The following is a 17,673-nucleotide window of genomic DNA, read 5'->3' on the forward strand; positions in this document are numbered from 1 at the left end:
AGATCTTGTCCTTCTAGAGTTTAATTTTTTTTCACATGGTGTTGGTGGTTGTTGACAAGCTTGAATTCTACTTCCATCCATATGCGATTTTCATGTTCTCGTTAGCCCTTTCTATTAGGTTGTTTTCTTCCCAATTTTACACAGCTCCTAACTGGTCAGAACGTACTGATGAAAATGAGTTGAATTGTACAATCAACACCATCATCACCTAGCAAACATCAAAACCGAACCAAAATCTAAAGTAGCAAAGTAGTGGCTGAGATGATGACCAGACGATGGCTGAGAAATGAATTCGTGAGCGTGTTGCAACGTTGTTGCAGTGCTGGCGTTGTTGACATTGTTGCAACGTTTTTTTTTTTTTAACATTTTTTAGAGGTCCCTCCTAATTCGAAATTTTGGATTCGCCACTGAAAATGATAAGATTAAAAAGGACAACTAGTGTTCATGAGTAACCTTCAACTTGGACAAAATAAGAAATTTGTAAAACCTCTCTATCAAACAAGGCTAATGTGTTCTAAATTAGCTAAAGCGTTACAGATGTATTAGCTTTAAAAAAAAAACATGTCTGAAGTTGTTGCAGTTTTGGAAGTGTTGTGACAACTTCATGATATCCAAATACAAATTAAGTGAGGAGTTGTGAAAGGTTGCTCTCTTGGGTTCGAGTTGTGGAAACAATCACTTTACAAAGTAAGAGTAAGGCTATGTACGATAAACGTTTCCCCTCTCCCTCCTCCTCTCGCAAAGTGAAAAACTTTGTTTGCTTGGGGTCACCCTTTTAACAATCTAGCCACATGTATGTTTGTGGTTTCATGTCAATAAAATCACAAAACTTTTCCGCATGTGATCACGCATGGATCTATACCAGAAAATATTGGATGCCAAAAGTTTGAAAAAGAATTATGTGAGTCACTACTTGGCATCTATAGCAAAGCTAGCTAGTATCCCAAGCCTAAATTTGTGGGTTGCAAAGCGAATTTAGGTTATTGTTGATGCCAAAAATACTCGTAAAAGGAATCGTTCTTTAATTTATCCACCAATAAACGTCAGGCTTTGAATCCCAGTTTTTCCATCTTCTTCTCTAAGCCTTCCATATTTCTGCATCTGAATATTACAAGACTGAATATTGCTACTGCCTTTGCTTGCATATAGTTCATAACCATTTTGTCTTATTTTTTTCCCCATGACCTCTAATTCTATATAAAGCTTTCTAACTAGATTGTTAATTTGTTCTTGGATTAGTCAAGCGTAACTACACATCAGGGTTTGATCGTGAGATACTACAACTCATGCCTACTCTCCACTCGCAAAAATGAACCTAGCCCCCAATTTTGTTCCTTAATTACCATGGAAACATCAAGATATTGAGGGAATATCTAAAAATACTGTTTTGTTTCCTTACCAATATGCGTGGAAATTGAAACGACAGAGTTATATGTGCAAAGTCCAATTTTTCTTCAATAGTTCGGGACTACTGAGTAGACTGGGAATGAACGGTTAAGATAGATTATAAAAAATCGAACGTTGAAAATTGTTTAAAGAGACAGGCTATTAGTAGGCTGGATTACCAAAGACAAACCTGTGCAAGTCATAAAAATCAATGGCATGCACCTACAGAACTCATCTAACAGAGTTTAAAACGGATCATAATACCATTCACCATTACAACAAGCATGGAACAGATCAACCCCACACTTATCTTCATGTTTTTCCATGAGGAGAAGAGGTCATCATGATTTTGGCTAACCAAGTTTTCAATAAAGAATGAGCAAGTACAATTCAGGCTGCCTACTCCGTCGACTGGAAAACCCTAGCTAAGTCCGAAAGCCCTAAAGAAGCGCATCTGGGCGAATCATCGTCCACCACCCTAACCCCAAACCCCTACTAAACTAAATTATTTTTTTACCATTAATTATATCGTATCATGCATTGTGGCAAGATATTCTATAAAACCACAGTTGCTTTACATAATTTCATGCGTATTAATCAAGTGGCTGGGATCATGATCAAGGATCAACTAATTGTTGTTTATTTATAAATATTATGTGGGTACAGGGTTCATTATATGCTCTTGTTGGATGCTTTTCCAACATATGTTCTAACAAACAAATTTATTTTGAATACCATATGAACTGATACATTTTTTTTATTTGTCATATGAATTAAAATTTAAAGCGATTTATCTTTTTTCAAAATAACTCATCATCAAGGCACATGACTTGTGTTCAAGGTTATTTTGGACACTTCAACATCTCATTCCCTTTATAATAAGTTGCCTTCGACAAAAATAATTCTATGGTTTCTCAAAATATACAAAAAGGAGGTTGATTTGGTATACAAGGATCTAAGTGTTTTTGCCATTCAAAAAAGGAGAATGATCTGCACTCATTTCTCTATGTTTTGAAGTGAAGATGACTTAAAAATGTAAAGTCACTGGGTATCCTATGGTAAAGTTTTTTTTTTTTTCCAACAAAATCCAATGGTAAAGTTAGATGATATTCTTTATGTTCATATGACAAATTAAAAAAAATGTATAAGTTCTTATGACATTTCAAAAGATTTCCCTTTTAACAACCAACATGTTAAATTAAACAAAAAATTGAGAAAAAGCAAATTGTGCTAGCTCCTTCCTCATCCCATTTGCATGGACCACTTTGCTCAACTCTGCATATAATTAGTGATGTCAATCGGCCGGACAATTGATCGATCAATAGGGACTTTCCTTGTGATCCCAGATAGGAAGAAAAACCAGACCCCGCTGTAGGGTACATGAATTTTTTGAAACCCAAGTTGTACTGCTGCGTCAATGGTTTCACACATGTATTAACGGAAATAAGTAGTTTAGTTTATCTTAACAATTATATGTAGGTCCTAAGAAAGTTTAGATGTTTAATTTGTTTATTCTTTCTTAGAGTTAAATAGGATCCGCAAAGACATGTCCTTCTACATGCTTCTATAATTATGCATTCCCTTCTTCATCATCTCTATCATTATGTGATTTACAATGATGACAATCACAATAGTTAATGATGATTACGCCGAGAGAGTGACCATCTCATCTTAGTGGTTTTTTTACAAACGGTATCGTTAATGGCTTAAATTGTTAGTTGTTAGGGAGGAAGATGGGGATCGAACCCACACCAGAGTGCATAGTGGCAGATCTAGGTTTCGAACCTTGGGAGCTCCCAGTGTTAAAAGTCCAAGTTTTTTAGATAGAAACAGAGTGCAATTTATTCACCGAGACATTTCGTTGAAGACTTGTGGGCTTGTTGTCGTTAGCTAAACCAAGTTTTGCACATGTCAAAAGATATTGACATATGCTGAAACAATCTAACGAGTGCTATTAAGAGAATTTGTTGAATGTTGTCGACGTAACCTGCGAGAGATATCTCACCAGACACTTGGTGTGCACAAAAAGGAAACGTACTAAATATTCGAATGGTCCTCAAAAGACCTTCAAATGTATATATCTCACTCTGGATAGTCCTGGAGCCACTTTGGTCCCAATATGCATCTATCTCAATGTAAAAAGAATATATATATACACACACATGCAATTTCTCACCTTTTTGACTCGAGAAAAAAAATTGTCTATATGACTAGTACTAATATACTTCTCAACTGGCATGTAATTAAGGGGAGTGCGCTAGCTTATGGCCCAAGAGGCAACTTTTGACAAATCTAACATATAATAGTGTGCATAACATGGTTTGTAGAAAGTTTGACTGCTTATGTATTATTGACTGCCAAAAGATATTAGGCCTCTGCAACGTCAGTTGTTTAAACTACTAAGTTTTTGGTTGAGGCGCATGATCATTTAGTTTAGTACCACTCAATTGCTATTTTGTTGTACGAAGTTCTGAGTTCAAATTTCATATTAAAAATTACTTCGATGCTTGTTATAATTTGCCTTAGTCTTTCCTAGCTAGCTTAGATAGTCATGCAGTGTGCCAGGTTCTAAATCACATCCGTGATCCATATTCACTTTTCATCGTTTTAGTACCAATACGAGAAGATCAAAACGGTTGTTTTAGTACCATATGCATTCTTATCGTTTTAGTTTTCAATTTCTTTTTTTAAACTGAAAATCTCGTTTGGTAACTACTTTCAGCTTTTATTTTTCAAAAAATTAAAAATTAAAAATTAAAATGGGCAAAGTTACTTTATTGAGTTTTCAAGTTTTGGTTTCAGTTTGTATTGGGCTTGAAGCCCAACAAAATTAACATCAAAAGACCAATTTTAGGTGAAAAATAAGAAGTCATCCTGAGCCCACATTAGGAGCAGCCCATTTGATAGAAAACTCAACCAAACGCTGCGTTTTGGTAGAGCTAAGGAACAATAAAAAACCCTGCTCCCACAGTGAGCTTCTCTCTCTCTCTCTCTCTCTCTCTCTCTCTCTCTCAAAATGCGGCCTTTACAGTCTCTGCAACTCCGGCGGCTTCTCCTCCGCTATCTCTCCAGCACCTTTTCATCGCCGTCGTCTTCCCAAACACTCCAAACCCACGTCCCGGTTCTCTCCCAAAACCCCAACCATTTCCGCCATTCCCAACCCGCCATAACCACCGCAACAAGCTCCCACTTTCTCTGTCTACCACATTTCTCTCTCTCTAAACCCTTCTCGTCCTCCGCCCCACCGACCCAAGATGCAGATCAATCCGAATTGGCTCAGTCTCTCTCCTCCGAGCTCCTCCAGGACCCCAGCTCCGACCCCCTCTCCGTAACCCAACGCCTACAGTTGAGCTTCTCTCACATCACTCCAACCCCTTCCCTGGTCCTCTCCGTACGGCCGTACGGTTCTTGGGTTTAACCAGTGGCTGATCTCGAACCCTAATTTCGAGCACTCCGACGCGACCCTCTCGTATTTTGTGGATTACTTTGGCAGGAGGAAGGATTTCAAGGCGACCCACGATGTGATTGTGAGTTCAGGTGGAGTTGCTGGGGCGAACACTTTTGCTTCCGCCATTGATAGGCTGGTGAGAGCAGGGAGGCCTGGTCAGGCTGTTTCTTTCTTTGAGAAGATGGAGAAGGATTATGGGCTGAAGCGCGACAAAGATTCGCTGAAACTGGTTATCGAAAAGCTCTGCGAAAACGGGTTTGCAAGCAATGCTGAGAAAATGGTGAAGGGTTTGGTCAATGAGTTTTTTCCTGATGTGTATATGTGTGATTTGCTGATCCAGGGTTGGTGTGTTGATGGGAAGCTTGAGGAAGCGAGGAGATTGGCTGGGGAGATGTACAGAGGAGGGTTTGAGATTGGTACTACCGCTTACAATGCGATTCTCGATTGTGTTTCGAAGCTTTGTAGGAAGAAGGACCCGTTTCGCCTTCATTCGGAGGTGGAGGAAATCTTGGTGGATATGGACACTCATGGGGTTCCAAGAAATGTGGAGACTTTCAATGTTTTGATTAGTAATTTGTGTAAATTAGGACAGAGGATGCTCTGAACCTGTTTGAGAGAATGGGTGAGTGGGGGTGTTACCCGAATGAAACTACGTTTCTTGTGTTGATCAGGAGCTTGTATCAGGCAGCAAGGATTGGGGAGGGAGACGAAATGATTGATAAGATGAAGTTCGGTGAAGCTCTTAATAAGGAGTATTATGGATTCTTGAAGATTTTGTGTGGCATTGAGAGGATCGATCACGCATTGCGTGTTTTCAAGAAGATGAAGGACGATAAATGTGAGCCCGGAATCAAGACTTATGAGCTGTTGATGGGGAAACTGTATGCTCACAACCGTGTCGATAGAGCCACTGCCCTGATCAATGAGGCTCAAAAGAGAGGGGTGCCTTTGACACAGAAGGCGTATCCAGTGGACCCGTATTTCTTGAAGAAGAAGGAGCTAAAGGCTGCGAAGAAGGGTGCGAAGAAGGAGAAGAAGCGGGAAACGTTCCCTGAGAAGATGGCAAGGAAGAAGAGACGGTTGAAGCAAATTCGATTGAGTTTCGTAAAGAAGCCGAAGAAAATGCAGCGTCGAGCCTACTGATGAGACGTCATTACAAGTCGGAGTTGTCAAATTATCAAAGCTTCTGTTTTTCCTAGTTTGATCATTTGTTTTCGCCGAATCCCGTTGCCTTTTGAATTGTTGTTTTGATCTTATAGTTGGTGAAATATGAAATAAACCAGTTGATGCGACGAGCTTTCGAATATGGTCATTTGCATACATGATGTTCTTGTTTATGCGAAATTTTGGGTTCGATAGGTGGACCACATCACTTGCACGACCATATATGCAGATATATGCAGATGGATGACATGATTCACCGGCTGCTGGCCGGACCAAAGAATTTCAGCTGGTTTAGCCATCATATGGCATAGGAAATTGCGAGTGCTGATTCACATTGTCACATTCCAACTGGGTTGCACATGGTGCTCAAATGTCCCTTTGTTCACTAATTGACCTCGTTTCAGATCCGACATATGGGCAAGTGTTTGCATAGACGTCGGACCTGAAACTAGCTTGTAACCAACTAATCAACATTCCAAATCATTTAAGTTTATACATCGTAGCGGATCTGAATACGAATAATCATACTTGTTAAAAGACTTGGACAATGAAGGGTTTGCGAGATTAAAAGTGGAGTAACATACCAAGTCAGATCATCAATCTACATTTCTTCACAGCAAGAAAGCCGCCAGCCGATTTCTATGCTTTACATATTTTCCTTCCAGAACCGGATTGATCTGTCAGTCCCACAGGTAACAAATGCGGCCTCCGTTGGTGAGTGTGCAAGCCAACGGAAAGCACCAATATGATTGGAAGGCCACTTCGCTACTTTGTCCGCTGTCATAGCATCCCAGATAACAATCTGCAACCACGCCATATTTATAAGTTGAAACATTTTCTTTTTGGTTCTCTTATCAATTGAGACCGAACAGCACAATATCTCGTCTAAATACAGTAGGAGTGAACAAACCTCATTGGCTGGTTCATCGATGGACAGTACAAATTCTTCAGTATCATTAAAAGCAGCCTGCACAGAAGAGTATAAAAGCATCTGATATTAATACGTGAACAGTTTATCACCAAACTTTGATATTTTCTTATTTGGATTACTTTGATCTGGGAGGATAATGGCGAGGAAGGATATTTAGAGTGTGGTGGAAGTATGACTCAGACGGGGCTGAGTGGAGAAGAATTCTTCTTGAGGATTTTACGTATTTGACAAGAGGAATTATGTAGTCACTTTCTTTGGCATAAGAAAAACCAACAAAAGAAAGCCTTTCTGGTATACCTGACACCGCAATTTAGTATGTGTAGCTCCTAGATATTGCTTAACCAGTTTCCCAGTGCCAACGTCCCAAAGCTTCACGGTAGAATCCTTTCCAGAAGAGAGAACAAACCTAGAAAACCAGCATTTGAGTCATACCACAAAGAAAACAGGAAGGTTGCAAAGTCGACGATATAGAAAGAATTGAGGGATGAATCAATCTTACAATGATATTTTAACACATCTAAAGCCAGACATTCGACAGGGCGATATATAAGCAAAATATTCCTTATCCATGTTAACCAACATTTGTGAAACAACTTAGATGCAGAAACATCATTTCACATAACCAAGTCAACCATTCATACACGTACTTTCACAAATTTCCACTTACGGGCGCACTTTCATACACATCGTGTTTCAGGGCTTAGCCCTATTCTATGATCCATACCTTTGATCCTTAGTAAAGTTTGCACTGGTTGCCTCTGCCGTCACATGTGCTGGTATGGAGCGTACACACTTGGCAGTTACACCATCCCATAAACGAAGAACACCGTCTTTAGAAGCTGTAACATACATGCCACCTGTAGCTGTATACCTGACCTGATGCACAAGTATGTGGATTTGATTGCCCTCATTGAATTATATTTATCTGTGAAGAATTTATAGCAGAACTTGAAGCATGAATAAAGAGATGGAGTCAACCATATACCTGATTTATTGCTCCATTATCATTGATTTCTGGGGCATTTGCTGATAGGTAACACTGGAAGGTATTGATATCATACAAGTGTGGAATTGGATGATCAGTCCCTGTGATTTTATTGAGATAAACATTATTAGGAGCCAATTCACTGTATGGTAGGATTGTAGCCCACTATTGGCACTAATTGCAGGCCAATCTTAGTGTAAACTAAAACTTTCGGGCATTGCATAAGAGCTTTAGAAATTTCTCCGTCATCAACTTCAGCATACATCAGCTTTACAACATTTTTTTATGAGAAAACGAAAAAGTATGATATATTAACTAAAATATTTGATGAAGCCACAGGTAAGTTGTAGCAAGAGTAAAGAATTTAATTCACTTTGAATACGAACCAAAACACATGTACACATTATAGAAAACACCAACTCATAGACTGCATGGAACATTAAATTGGCTAAAGCAACTACGCTACTCCAAGAAAATAGAAAAAACAAAAAAGGGCATAATATTACCAGCTAAAACAAAATCTCCAGAAGGATGAAAAGACACTGAACGCACGTTGTGTGTATCCTGTGTCATTAAAAGGACAATTTATTAAAGGAGTGCCATTTTATACTATGCCTCAATCTATAATGAGATGGCAAGCAAAACCTGGATAACTCGGAATGCTCTCTTTGCTGTCATCTTGGAAAAATCAAAGAACCTGAAAGCAGTAATAAAATTGACATAAGGGTTCAAAGAGAACACCTGTTTCGTTTTACAATTAATGCTGGTAATGTTCAAGGGCTTTGGAGAAGAGGAAACAGCAACATGACTAAAAACGGAAGAAGGGGGACAAGTAGATATGTTGGCTTACAAGTTAAAAGAACTTATCAATAAATAAACAATGGAAATTCAAATATTATCTAAGAAAGTAAAAGAATCCATACTTTATGGTCTGATCTTTTGACCCAGATATAAGAACAGTGTTCTGAGGATGGAAATCCAAGTCATTTATAGGCTGCAAATAAATCCGAATAACATTAGACATAAGAGGATATCCCAAAGACTTTGTTGTCTATTTCATGGATGAAAGTTATACACATACAAAAGTTGAAAGCTGAGGGGGATTATAGGTAATTTTGAAGCTATAAATCCCATATTATTAGCTTACTTCAAACATTTTCTTTGTCTAATGTTCCTACAAAGTCACTGCTTAGTAAATATAAGAGGATTCTATACGACTTGTTTAATTTAACAATGTCAGGTTTACAGGATAAATTTTTCATAAGCAAAGCAAATTTATCAGTCGGAATTAGGGACAAATGTCGACTTACTTGTAAGTGATCATAGAATGTGCGTATGATGGATCTCACAGGACCATCTCTAGCCTCTGGAAGCATCATTTGCTTAATTTTTGAAACCTGAAACAGAATACAACTGCCTGAGAATTAGATAGGGCCGCATTTATGAAAAAACCAAACCTATGGCTAAAAGAATGAGCACCTCAAAAAGCTTTATTGACGTGTCAGAACTTCCAGTAGCAACAAACTTCCCGTCAGGACTAAACCTTGCACATCTGGCAATATTCTAGAAAGTTTATAGCATCAGAACAAGTAAGGCACCCAGTGGAAAGTGAGTTTTATCATGCTAACTTAGTGAATTAATGAAAAAAAAAATGTTATACAATATCTGTTTCCCTAATTATGCATACCTTGTGCTCTGAAAGATGGCGTGTCTCATGCTTTGGAAAACTCTTCGACAAGCCTTTTGTTTCCTGCACAGCACTGTTCGCACAAAAGATGTGCACAATCATGTTATTAAGGTTCATTATACAAACTTTTGTACATATTATTCCTCCGTAAGTTTGGAAGTTTTTTTTATTAACCCATCGCAATTTGCAAATCAAAAAGCATTAAGCAGTAATCAAATGACTGAGAAACCTATTCCAAAACAAATACAACAACAACAACAACAACAACAAAGCCTATTCCAAAACAAATAACTACCCAAAATCAACAGCAACAGTGCGAGGTGCTGGGAGTCCACCATATCCAGAAGCTACTGATGTGCCCAAATCATATGCAGATGAAGAAATCCCTCTCGACATCTCATCTTTCTCCACTGCAAGTCCCTGTAATCACCTTAGAACCAAAACTTTCTTTCCGAGTTTAAATAATGAAACATACACTGAAAATAGAGGGAAAAATAAGCCTTGTAATGCAAATACAAACCTTGGCAACCAGGTCAAGAAGCCTATTACGCGGGGCTTCGACATTCAATGATGTCATTGTTGTGGAAGCAACGGCACTTGCTGCCTGAAAATGAAAAAGATCACCAAAAATTCACAATCAACCATAACATTTGAATCAAACTGCTTCCCCACCTTGGATTGTAAAAAGCGATAGGTCACCGCAGAAAAATTGGTACAAGGCAGATTAAGCATCAAATAGTAGTGATGTATTTGGTAACACGGAATCAAATCAATCTCCAATCAACTAAATTCGCTACAATTCTTTCTTCTATTCGAATTTCAAACCTAAAACCAGAATATTCGAAGTCTCATTACATCTTAATCCTCATCTACCATAACTAACATCTACCATTTTCTCCCAAAAACCCAGGAAAAACTGAACTCATGAAGTTCCCAACTGAGTCAAGTTTACAAATTTGAATTCCAGAGTTCCAGATTTTCCTATATTTTCCCGGAAACCAATCAATCTGCGAGCCAAAAAATTCACTTCCAGATTGAGATTAAAGCATGTTCTTCATACCCAAGTGAGATTTGCTACTCATTTCTTCCCAAAACCAAAAAAATTGAAACTTTAGGTTGAATATTCAATTTCTTTAGTTTTCCTACACTTCAGCAACCAAAAAACACACATGAACATACAAGTATATATATGTATATACACACACATACATATACATATATATTTATACAAGTGTATTTATGTAATGAAGAAGAAGTGGTTTGCTTGCCTGATAAAGATTGCTGTCGCGAAGATGAGCGACGATGAGGGAATTGAGCTGCCTGTGGAGCTTGGCATCTTGCAGAATTTGCTCCAAGCTGCTCTTCTCCATTTTTTTGGCTCTCCTAAAACCCTTTCGTCCCCAAAGTTTGTGCCTTTATTTTCACCAAAATAAACGACGTGTCGTACAACCATAATTTTGATTTTCATTTGGGTTCTTTATATAAAGTTGTTTGAATGTACTTTTAAAATGATTGAAAGTGTTTTTAGAAAAAATATTTTTGGGTTTCAAAAGCACTTTAAGTGCTTTCTACAAGAAGCACCAGTTATGTGATTGTCCCATGAAGCAGTTTAAGTGTTTTTCCAGGATTTACTAATATTTTTACTAAGTATTGTTTTAAAAAATATTTTCACTAAAAACGTTTTCAATCATTTTAAAAGCACATCCAAACAAGCTATATATTAGCAGTAGTCCACGCTAATTTAATCTAAATTACAGCTTCTAAAGAGAAATTTTTTAACTTGAAGGCAAAGTAAAAACATATTACTTTAACCAATTTTACTAAATTCATATTTTTCAACCATGAAATCAATCTCGCACTACCCTCAATTAGTTGTTGATGATTGAATTATTATTATTATTATTATTTTGAATAAACGATATTATCTACATTAAGGAAATGGGGTGGGCTTAGCCTCACAATGGGCTAGCAATAATGTGGTTCAAACTCACATTTGGCAAGAATCAAACATAAGACCTCTCACTTACAAGTGAAGAGGAATCTACATCGTAGTCCTAAGTGGCGATTAGATTATTATTTAAATATTGATTATCATGTTTATTTTCTATTGGTGACACGTCACATTATTTGATAGGAACGCGGATCAGTACACTAAGTGTCATAATACAAGTGGTTGAAATATTTTTTTCAAATATCCAACCACTTGTATTATGACATTTAATGTATCTAGCCGTGTTCCTAACACACTGAAAAATTTCTCCATAATTTATAAATTTGGTCTAAAAAAATTAGTCTACCTATCATTACTTATTCTATTGCTTATGGATTTGTTCCAGGATCCCCTTCAAACTTATTTTAGTCAAAAACACTAAGAGGACTTAAATCACCGATTCGATTATATTGCACATACTTTTCTTGTATCCGACATTTACAGTTGATAAGTAAAGATTTTTTTTTTATATTTGATTCTTGAAAAACCCGTGTTTTAGTCGTTTGATTCTTGAAATAAGAAGAGAAAAATAACAGTTTTCAAAGAAATTACACGAAACAACTGAAAAAAGGTAATTAATAATAAAAGTAGGTAAATAATGAATAAGAATGGGCTAAATCGAGAATTCTCAAACATTCGAATGGAGAAAAACTAGTTTATTTAAAAAAAAATGAACAACTAGTGATTTTGCTACAATAGTCCACGTTTTTAAAGAAAGACTCACAAATAGTAGACTAATTAACTAATCAAATAATTGTAGGCCTGGTTTAAAGACAAAAAAAACCAAACATTTGAATCACACACTAATTAAATATAGGAAATGGATGGCCCCACAACGTGGTGGAGTATGCAAGTGTGACTAAATAATTGCCAATAATGATTAAATACCAATTTATGTTGTAATCCGGTGGTTAGGAATGAGATCATCTCCGGATTCATTTTGTGGGGATCTAAAAGATCAATTAATCGTGTTCGTTTATCGTATATTATACGGTTAAAAATTATTTTTAATTTTTAATTTAAAATTAAATATAAATAATATCTAACAAAAACTGATTATACGATATATAATGAATAGACACGATTGATTAATATCTAAATCTTCACAAAAAAGATCCGAAGAGAATCCTTGTCCTGGTGGTTTGGGCAAATTAATAAAAAGATTTGGACAAAGTGCACAAGTAATTGAATTTGCTCCCAACCGACACTTAAGGATGCCCTGTGGGCCCCCATACCGTGCTGTCTGCCTTAACAATCGTTTTAAGTGAAGCTAATGTTTTTTATTTTGTTCCCAAAATGCCCCTCATCATACAAAAGAAGTAAAAAAGTAAATTGTAGCAATGATCCCTCAATTTTAATCAAATTAGAGCAATGGTCCATCAACTAAAAATTCATTATCATTGGTCCTTCAACTTATCAAAATGTGTAGCTATAATCATTTTCATCAATTTCGTCAAAATTTTATCAAAATAAGTTATGTTAGAATAATCATTTATATAATTAGGATCCCTTAACTCATCAAAGTGTGTAATTATAGTCATTTCTATCAACTACGTCAAAATTTTTGTCAAAACGAGTTATGTTGGAAAGACCATTACTACAATTGGGTTAAAGTTAATGAACCATTTTTTCAGTTGAATTAAAGTTGAGGGACCAATAGTAATGAATTTTTAGTTGAGAGACCATAGCTGCACATTTTGATAAGTTAAGGGACCAATGGTAATAGATTTTTAGTTGAAGGATCATTGCTCCAATTGAGTTAAAGTTAAGGAACCATAATTACAATTTATTCGAAATAAAACAATTAACCAAACGTGAATTGATAATTGCCTAAAAACACGTTTGGAAGTGTTTTTAAATTGACTGAAAGTACTTTGGTGAAATTGATTTTGGATTTCAGAGTGCTTTTTGGAAGAAGTATCAGATATGTGTTTTTTGCATAAAACACTTAAAGTGCATTTGCATTATCCACTTAAATTTTTTACTAATGATTGATTTAAAAAAAAATCACTAAAAACACTTTAAGTCATTTTTAAAACACTTATAACGAGCTCAATGTTTAACCTAATATGCCATTTTGTGTGGATAAACATATTGGGCATAATATATATATATATATATATATATATATATATATATATATATATATATATCACAATAACATTTCATAATTTTCTCGCATAAACAGAAAGAAAAAGTTCATACAATGTGGTGTATTCTTATTTCTCTCGAGATAGTTTGTAACAGGTCTCTCTCCACACACATATAGATATAAAGTCATACAACTCTCACATATTTTATCATACAATCATGGCATATTCTTCTCTTCTTATTTATGACAATACATTATTAAAACACGTAATGTAAGAAATAAAGAGTGATAATATCTTCGTAGATATGCGATAGAAGGAGAACTTTCATTTTACGTTGTGTATACCTGTTGTTTTTTTATAGATATAAAGAGAAAGTGCGTATGTTTGTTTAAGCGTAGTACTATTCACACATCTATTACTTCTCACATACATTTTTTCAATTTTCGATTATCGGATCAAATAAAATGAAAAAGATCAATGACAAGATATTAACCAGGATGTCTAAAAGGTAAAAATAAATGTGTGAATATTACTATTCTTCTTTAATGCTGAATAACACTATTCTTCTTTAATGCAAGTCTTTTTTCATACAAAAATAATGAGAAAAGTTGAGTAACGAAAAGAGATTCAAACCGGAGTACCAAAAGTTTTAGAGTATATTTTGAGTAGCTGAAAAGGGCATAACTGGAATTTAAGGGTGAATGTTGTGACACAGACGACAAAACTTTGAGTAACATTAACTGCATCGATTTGTTCCTCAAAACTGTGATTAGAGTGAGAGTTTTAAAAACCAATTAGCATGTGAAAAGAAAGCCAGCTCCAGTTGTCCCACCTCCACATCTCTCCCTCTCTCTCTCTCTCTCTCTCTCTATCTCTCTCTCTCTAAACTTTATGTGCAGATCTTGAGAGTTAAATCAGAACAAAAACATCACTGTTACAAACTAAATCTGCATCAGAAAATGGAGCCTCAGTGCTTCTCAGCCGTTGGATCCATGGCAAAGCTGACCAGCTTCACCATTCTGCTCGTCTTCTTGCTTTCCTGCTTCACTTTTACTTCTACAGGTCAGTACTTGCTAAAGTTTCCAAATTTAGCTTCTGTTTAGTGTTTTTTTTTTCTTGTTTTTTGCTTGTGGGGTTTGGTTAATTTACCCGAAAACTTGTTCTCGCTTCGAAAGAATCGAACTTTCGAAGAAATCGTTGGAGGGTAGGTGAATCTTTTAGTGACGTTTGAGGTCTTGTGCATTTAGTTTCTAAATTTGAAGTGGTGAAGCATTGAGTGATTGATATTTCCTATTTAATTGGATATTTTTATTGGTATTTAGTGAAGCAACTGTAAACATCTTGTATCATAGAAGAAATCGAATAGAACTAAGATTTTGACTAATAAATCATGTACTTAAGTCAACGTTTTGGAGATTTTGAGGATTGATGAATTGGACTGTGTCTTGCTGGATGTTTTTGCAGAGGCCTATGATGCTCTTGATCCAAATGGGAATATTACGATTAAATGGGATGTCATCAGTTGGACTCCGGATGGTTATGTTGTAAGTATTAATGGCCAGATGATTCCTTTTATGTGATCATGCTTTATCTGTACTAGATACTTTGGAAGCGGGATATCGTTGAGTTTGATTCGGCTTAACATGTTGTTTTGGTTATATATCTGAAGTTTTTAAGTTAGATTTTTGAGTTTTAAAGAGATGCAGCGGATAATCTGTTTAAATTATGCACTGGAATTTTATTGTTTGCTTGAAACCAAATCAAGAAAAAGATAATCTGTTTAACTCATTGACATTGCTCGATATTATGGAGGACCTGATTAAGTAGTCCCAAACTGATCATTTCCATCACCTAGAAGCTCGATTTTCCAGAGATATAATCCTTTACTTGCCTTTTTCTAGTGAATTTTCTGATACGATATTTATTTCTGAATGGCAGGCTGTAGTTACAATGTTTAACTTCCAGCAGTATCGGCATATACAAGCGCCAGGTTGGACATTGGGATGGACATGGGCAAAAAAGGAAGTAATCTGGAGCATGGTGGGAGCACAAGCAACAGAGCAAGGGGATTGCTCGAAATACAAAGGGAACGTCCCACATTGCTGTAAGAAGGATCCCACTGTTGTGGATTTGTTGCCAGGAACCCCCTACAATCAGCAGATTGCAAACTGCTGCAAGGGTGGAGTGATGCAATCATGGATCCAGGACCCAGACAATGCCATAAGTTCATTTCAGATCAGTGTGGGTGCTGCTGGAACAACTAACAAAACAGTCAGACTGCCGAAAAACTTCACATTGAAAGCACCGGGGCCTGGATATTCTTGTGGGATAGCAAAGATTGTTAAACCAACGAGATTTCTAACGTCGGACAAAAGGAGATGGACCCAAGCCATGAGTAAGTTCAAAATCACCCTCTTTCCTTGGCACCACCAAGAAGAATATTTTCGCTAGGGCTTATGAATGAGTTGAATGCCAAGTCATTTAGAGTAGTTTCAGCTTAGGGACAAAATAAACTTTGTAGTTTCAAGCTTCGTTTAGAATGTTCCTAGGGTTGAAAGGGGCATTTCGACTGATGAGTATGGTCTTAATAGTTTAAAACATGGGAAAGAGTTTTTTTGGTTTATCTAACGTTTATATCCTCTTGTGGCAGTGACCTGGAACGTTACTTGCACGTACTCGCAATTCCTAGCTCAAAAGACACCCACATGTTGTGTGTCACTGTCTTCCTTCTATAATCAAACCATTGTGAGTTGTCCCACTTGTGCGTGTGGCTGTCAGAACAACGCTACAGATCCAGGAAGCTGCGTAGAGTAAGTTCTCTAATTCATATACATTTCTGAATACTGTTATTATGCCTCCTAAAAGATTTCTCGAGTTTTTCAGAACTTTATTCATGTCTAAAAGCCGGAGTTTGCATTAACAGTAAATCATAAATCTTTTCTCTTCTCCAATATTTTCAGGCCAAACAATCCATACTTGGCTTCAGCTGTATCTGGTTCCGGGAAATCTACTAATACACCTCTTGTCCAGTGTACCAGTCATATGTGTCCCATCCGAGTCCATTGGCATGTTAAGCTCAATTACAAGGAGTACTGGAGGGTGAAAGTGACAATTACAAATTTCAATTACAGAATGAACTACACGCTGTGGAATCTTGTCGTGCAACATCCGAACTTTGATAATTTGACCAAGATTTTCAGTTTCAATTACAAATCATTAACTCCTTATGTTGGCTTAAGTAAGTTTTCTTTGCCCCTTATCAATTTTTTGAAATATATCTGCAGTTCTCGACTTTTGTTGACATAAAATTTGGAAATACAAATTCTGCGCGCAGATGATACAGCCATGTTGTGGGGAGTAAAGTTTTATAACGATTTCCTCTCGCAAGCTGGTCCCCTTGGAAACGTGCAGTCAGAGCTCCTATTTCGAAAGGATACATCAACTTTTACTTTCGAAAAGGGTTGGGCTTTCCCTCGAAGGATTTATTTCAACGGAGACAACTGTGTCATGCCACCTCCAGATTCCTACCCATGGCTGCCTAATGCCAGTCCCAAACGAATCATTAGCATACTTAGTCCAGTCATGACCGCCTTTGCATCTCTGGTATTCTTATTGGCTTATGCATAGTGAGCATGTTCAGGCGAGACAACAAAAGCTATCTGTTTTTTCAATACACAGTAGAATTTTGCATCAAGTTCTGGTTACCCCGTGGGTTATGGAAATCCAAGTGATGGGGTCAAATGTTTTAGTGCTGCGAAGCGGTTCAGCGGTTCAGGTGCACTCCGCCTTGACTGTCACTACAAAATTCTGTTTCGATATCTGTTACACACATTAACATTTTATTCTTTGTCACCGCTGTTTTTGTTTAAATTTAACTGTTGCACGATTTTTAGAACAATCCAAAGTGAATATGTTGTTAGTACTATATGATATTTCATAAGAAATCAAAAGTTGATGAATGAGCTTTGTTCATAGATTCGTACGAGTGT

The 17,673-nt window shown here is 36.7% G+C and overlaps 2 protein-coding genes and 1 pseudogene across 4 annotated transcripts; 2 read left to right on the forward strand and 1 right to left on the reverse strand.

Moving 5' to 3' along the window:
- Nucleotides 1-4,351: 4,351 nt before the first annotated feature.
- LOC126625763 (pentatricopeptide repeat-containing protein PNM1, mitochondrial-like) lies at nucleotides 4,352-6,126 on the forward strand (annotated as a pseudogene).
- A 159-nt stretch (nucleotides 6,127-6,285) lies between these two features.
- On the reverse strand, nucleotides 6,286-11,035 carry LOC126625765 (cleavage stimulation factor subunit 50). Of its 3 annotated transcripts, none has more exons than XM_050294826.1 (14): nucleotides 10,870-11,035; nucleotides 10,122-10,205; nucleotides 9,897-10,021; nucleotides 9,602-9,674; nucleotides 9,394-9,477; nucleotides 9,225-9,311; nucleotides 8,838-8,908; nucleotides 8,560-8,611; nucleotides 8,421-8,478; nucleotides 7,915-8,015; nucleotides 7,654-7,805; nucleotides 7,227-7,335; nucleotides 6,909-6,965; nucleotides 6,286-6,800 (listed from the first exon to the last, which is right to left on the reverse strand). In XM_050294826.1, exons 1-14 carry the CDS (start codon nucleotides 10,969-10,971, stop codon nucleotides 6,645-6,647), a joined length of 1,311 nt encoding a protein of 436 aa, XP_050150783.1. In that variant the 5' UTR covers nucleotides 10,972-11,035; the 3' UTR covers nucleotides 6,286-6,644. The 3 variants fall into 3 exon arrangements, with proteins under 3 accessions (XP_050150783.1, XP_050150786.1, XP_050150785.1); XM_050294829.1 differs by having other exon boundaries at nucleotides 9,897-10,011; nucleotides 10,870-10,934; XM_050294828.1 differs by lacking the exon at nucleotides 10,870-11,035 and having other exon boundaries at nucleotides 9,897-10,031; nucleotides 10,122-10,209.
- Nucleotides 11,036-14,477: 3,442 nt separating this feature from the next.
- LOC126625766 (protein COBRA-like) lies at nucleotides 14,478-17,658 on the forward strand. Its single transcript, XM_050294830.1, has 6 exons — nucleotides 14,478-14,746; nucleotides 15,149-15,228; nucleotides 15,623-16,079; nucleotides 16,335-16,494; nucleotides 16,645-16,922; nucleotides 17,019-17,658. Exons 1-6 carry the CDS (start codon nucleotides 14,644-14,646, stop codon nucleotides 17,309-17,311), a joined length of 1,371 nt encoding a protein of 456 aa, XP_050150787.1. The 5' UTR covers nucleotides 14,478-14,643; the 3' UTR covers nucleotides 17,312-17,658.
- The last annotated feature ends 15 nt before the right edge of the window (nucleotides 17,659-17,673 follow it).

This window comes from Malus sylvestris, chromosome 6 (genome assembly GCF_916048215.2).
Source record: "Malus sylvestris chromosome 6, drMalSylv7.2, whole genome shotgun sequence".
In the NCBI taxonomy this organism is placed as follows: Eukaryota; Viridiplantae; Streptophyta; class Magnoliopsida; order Rosales; family Rosaceae; genus Malus; species Malus sylvestris.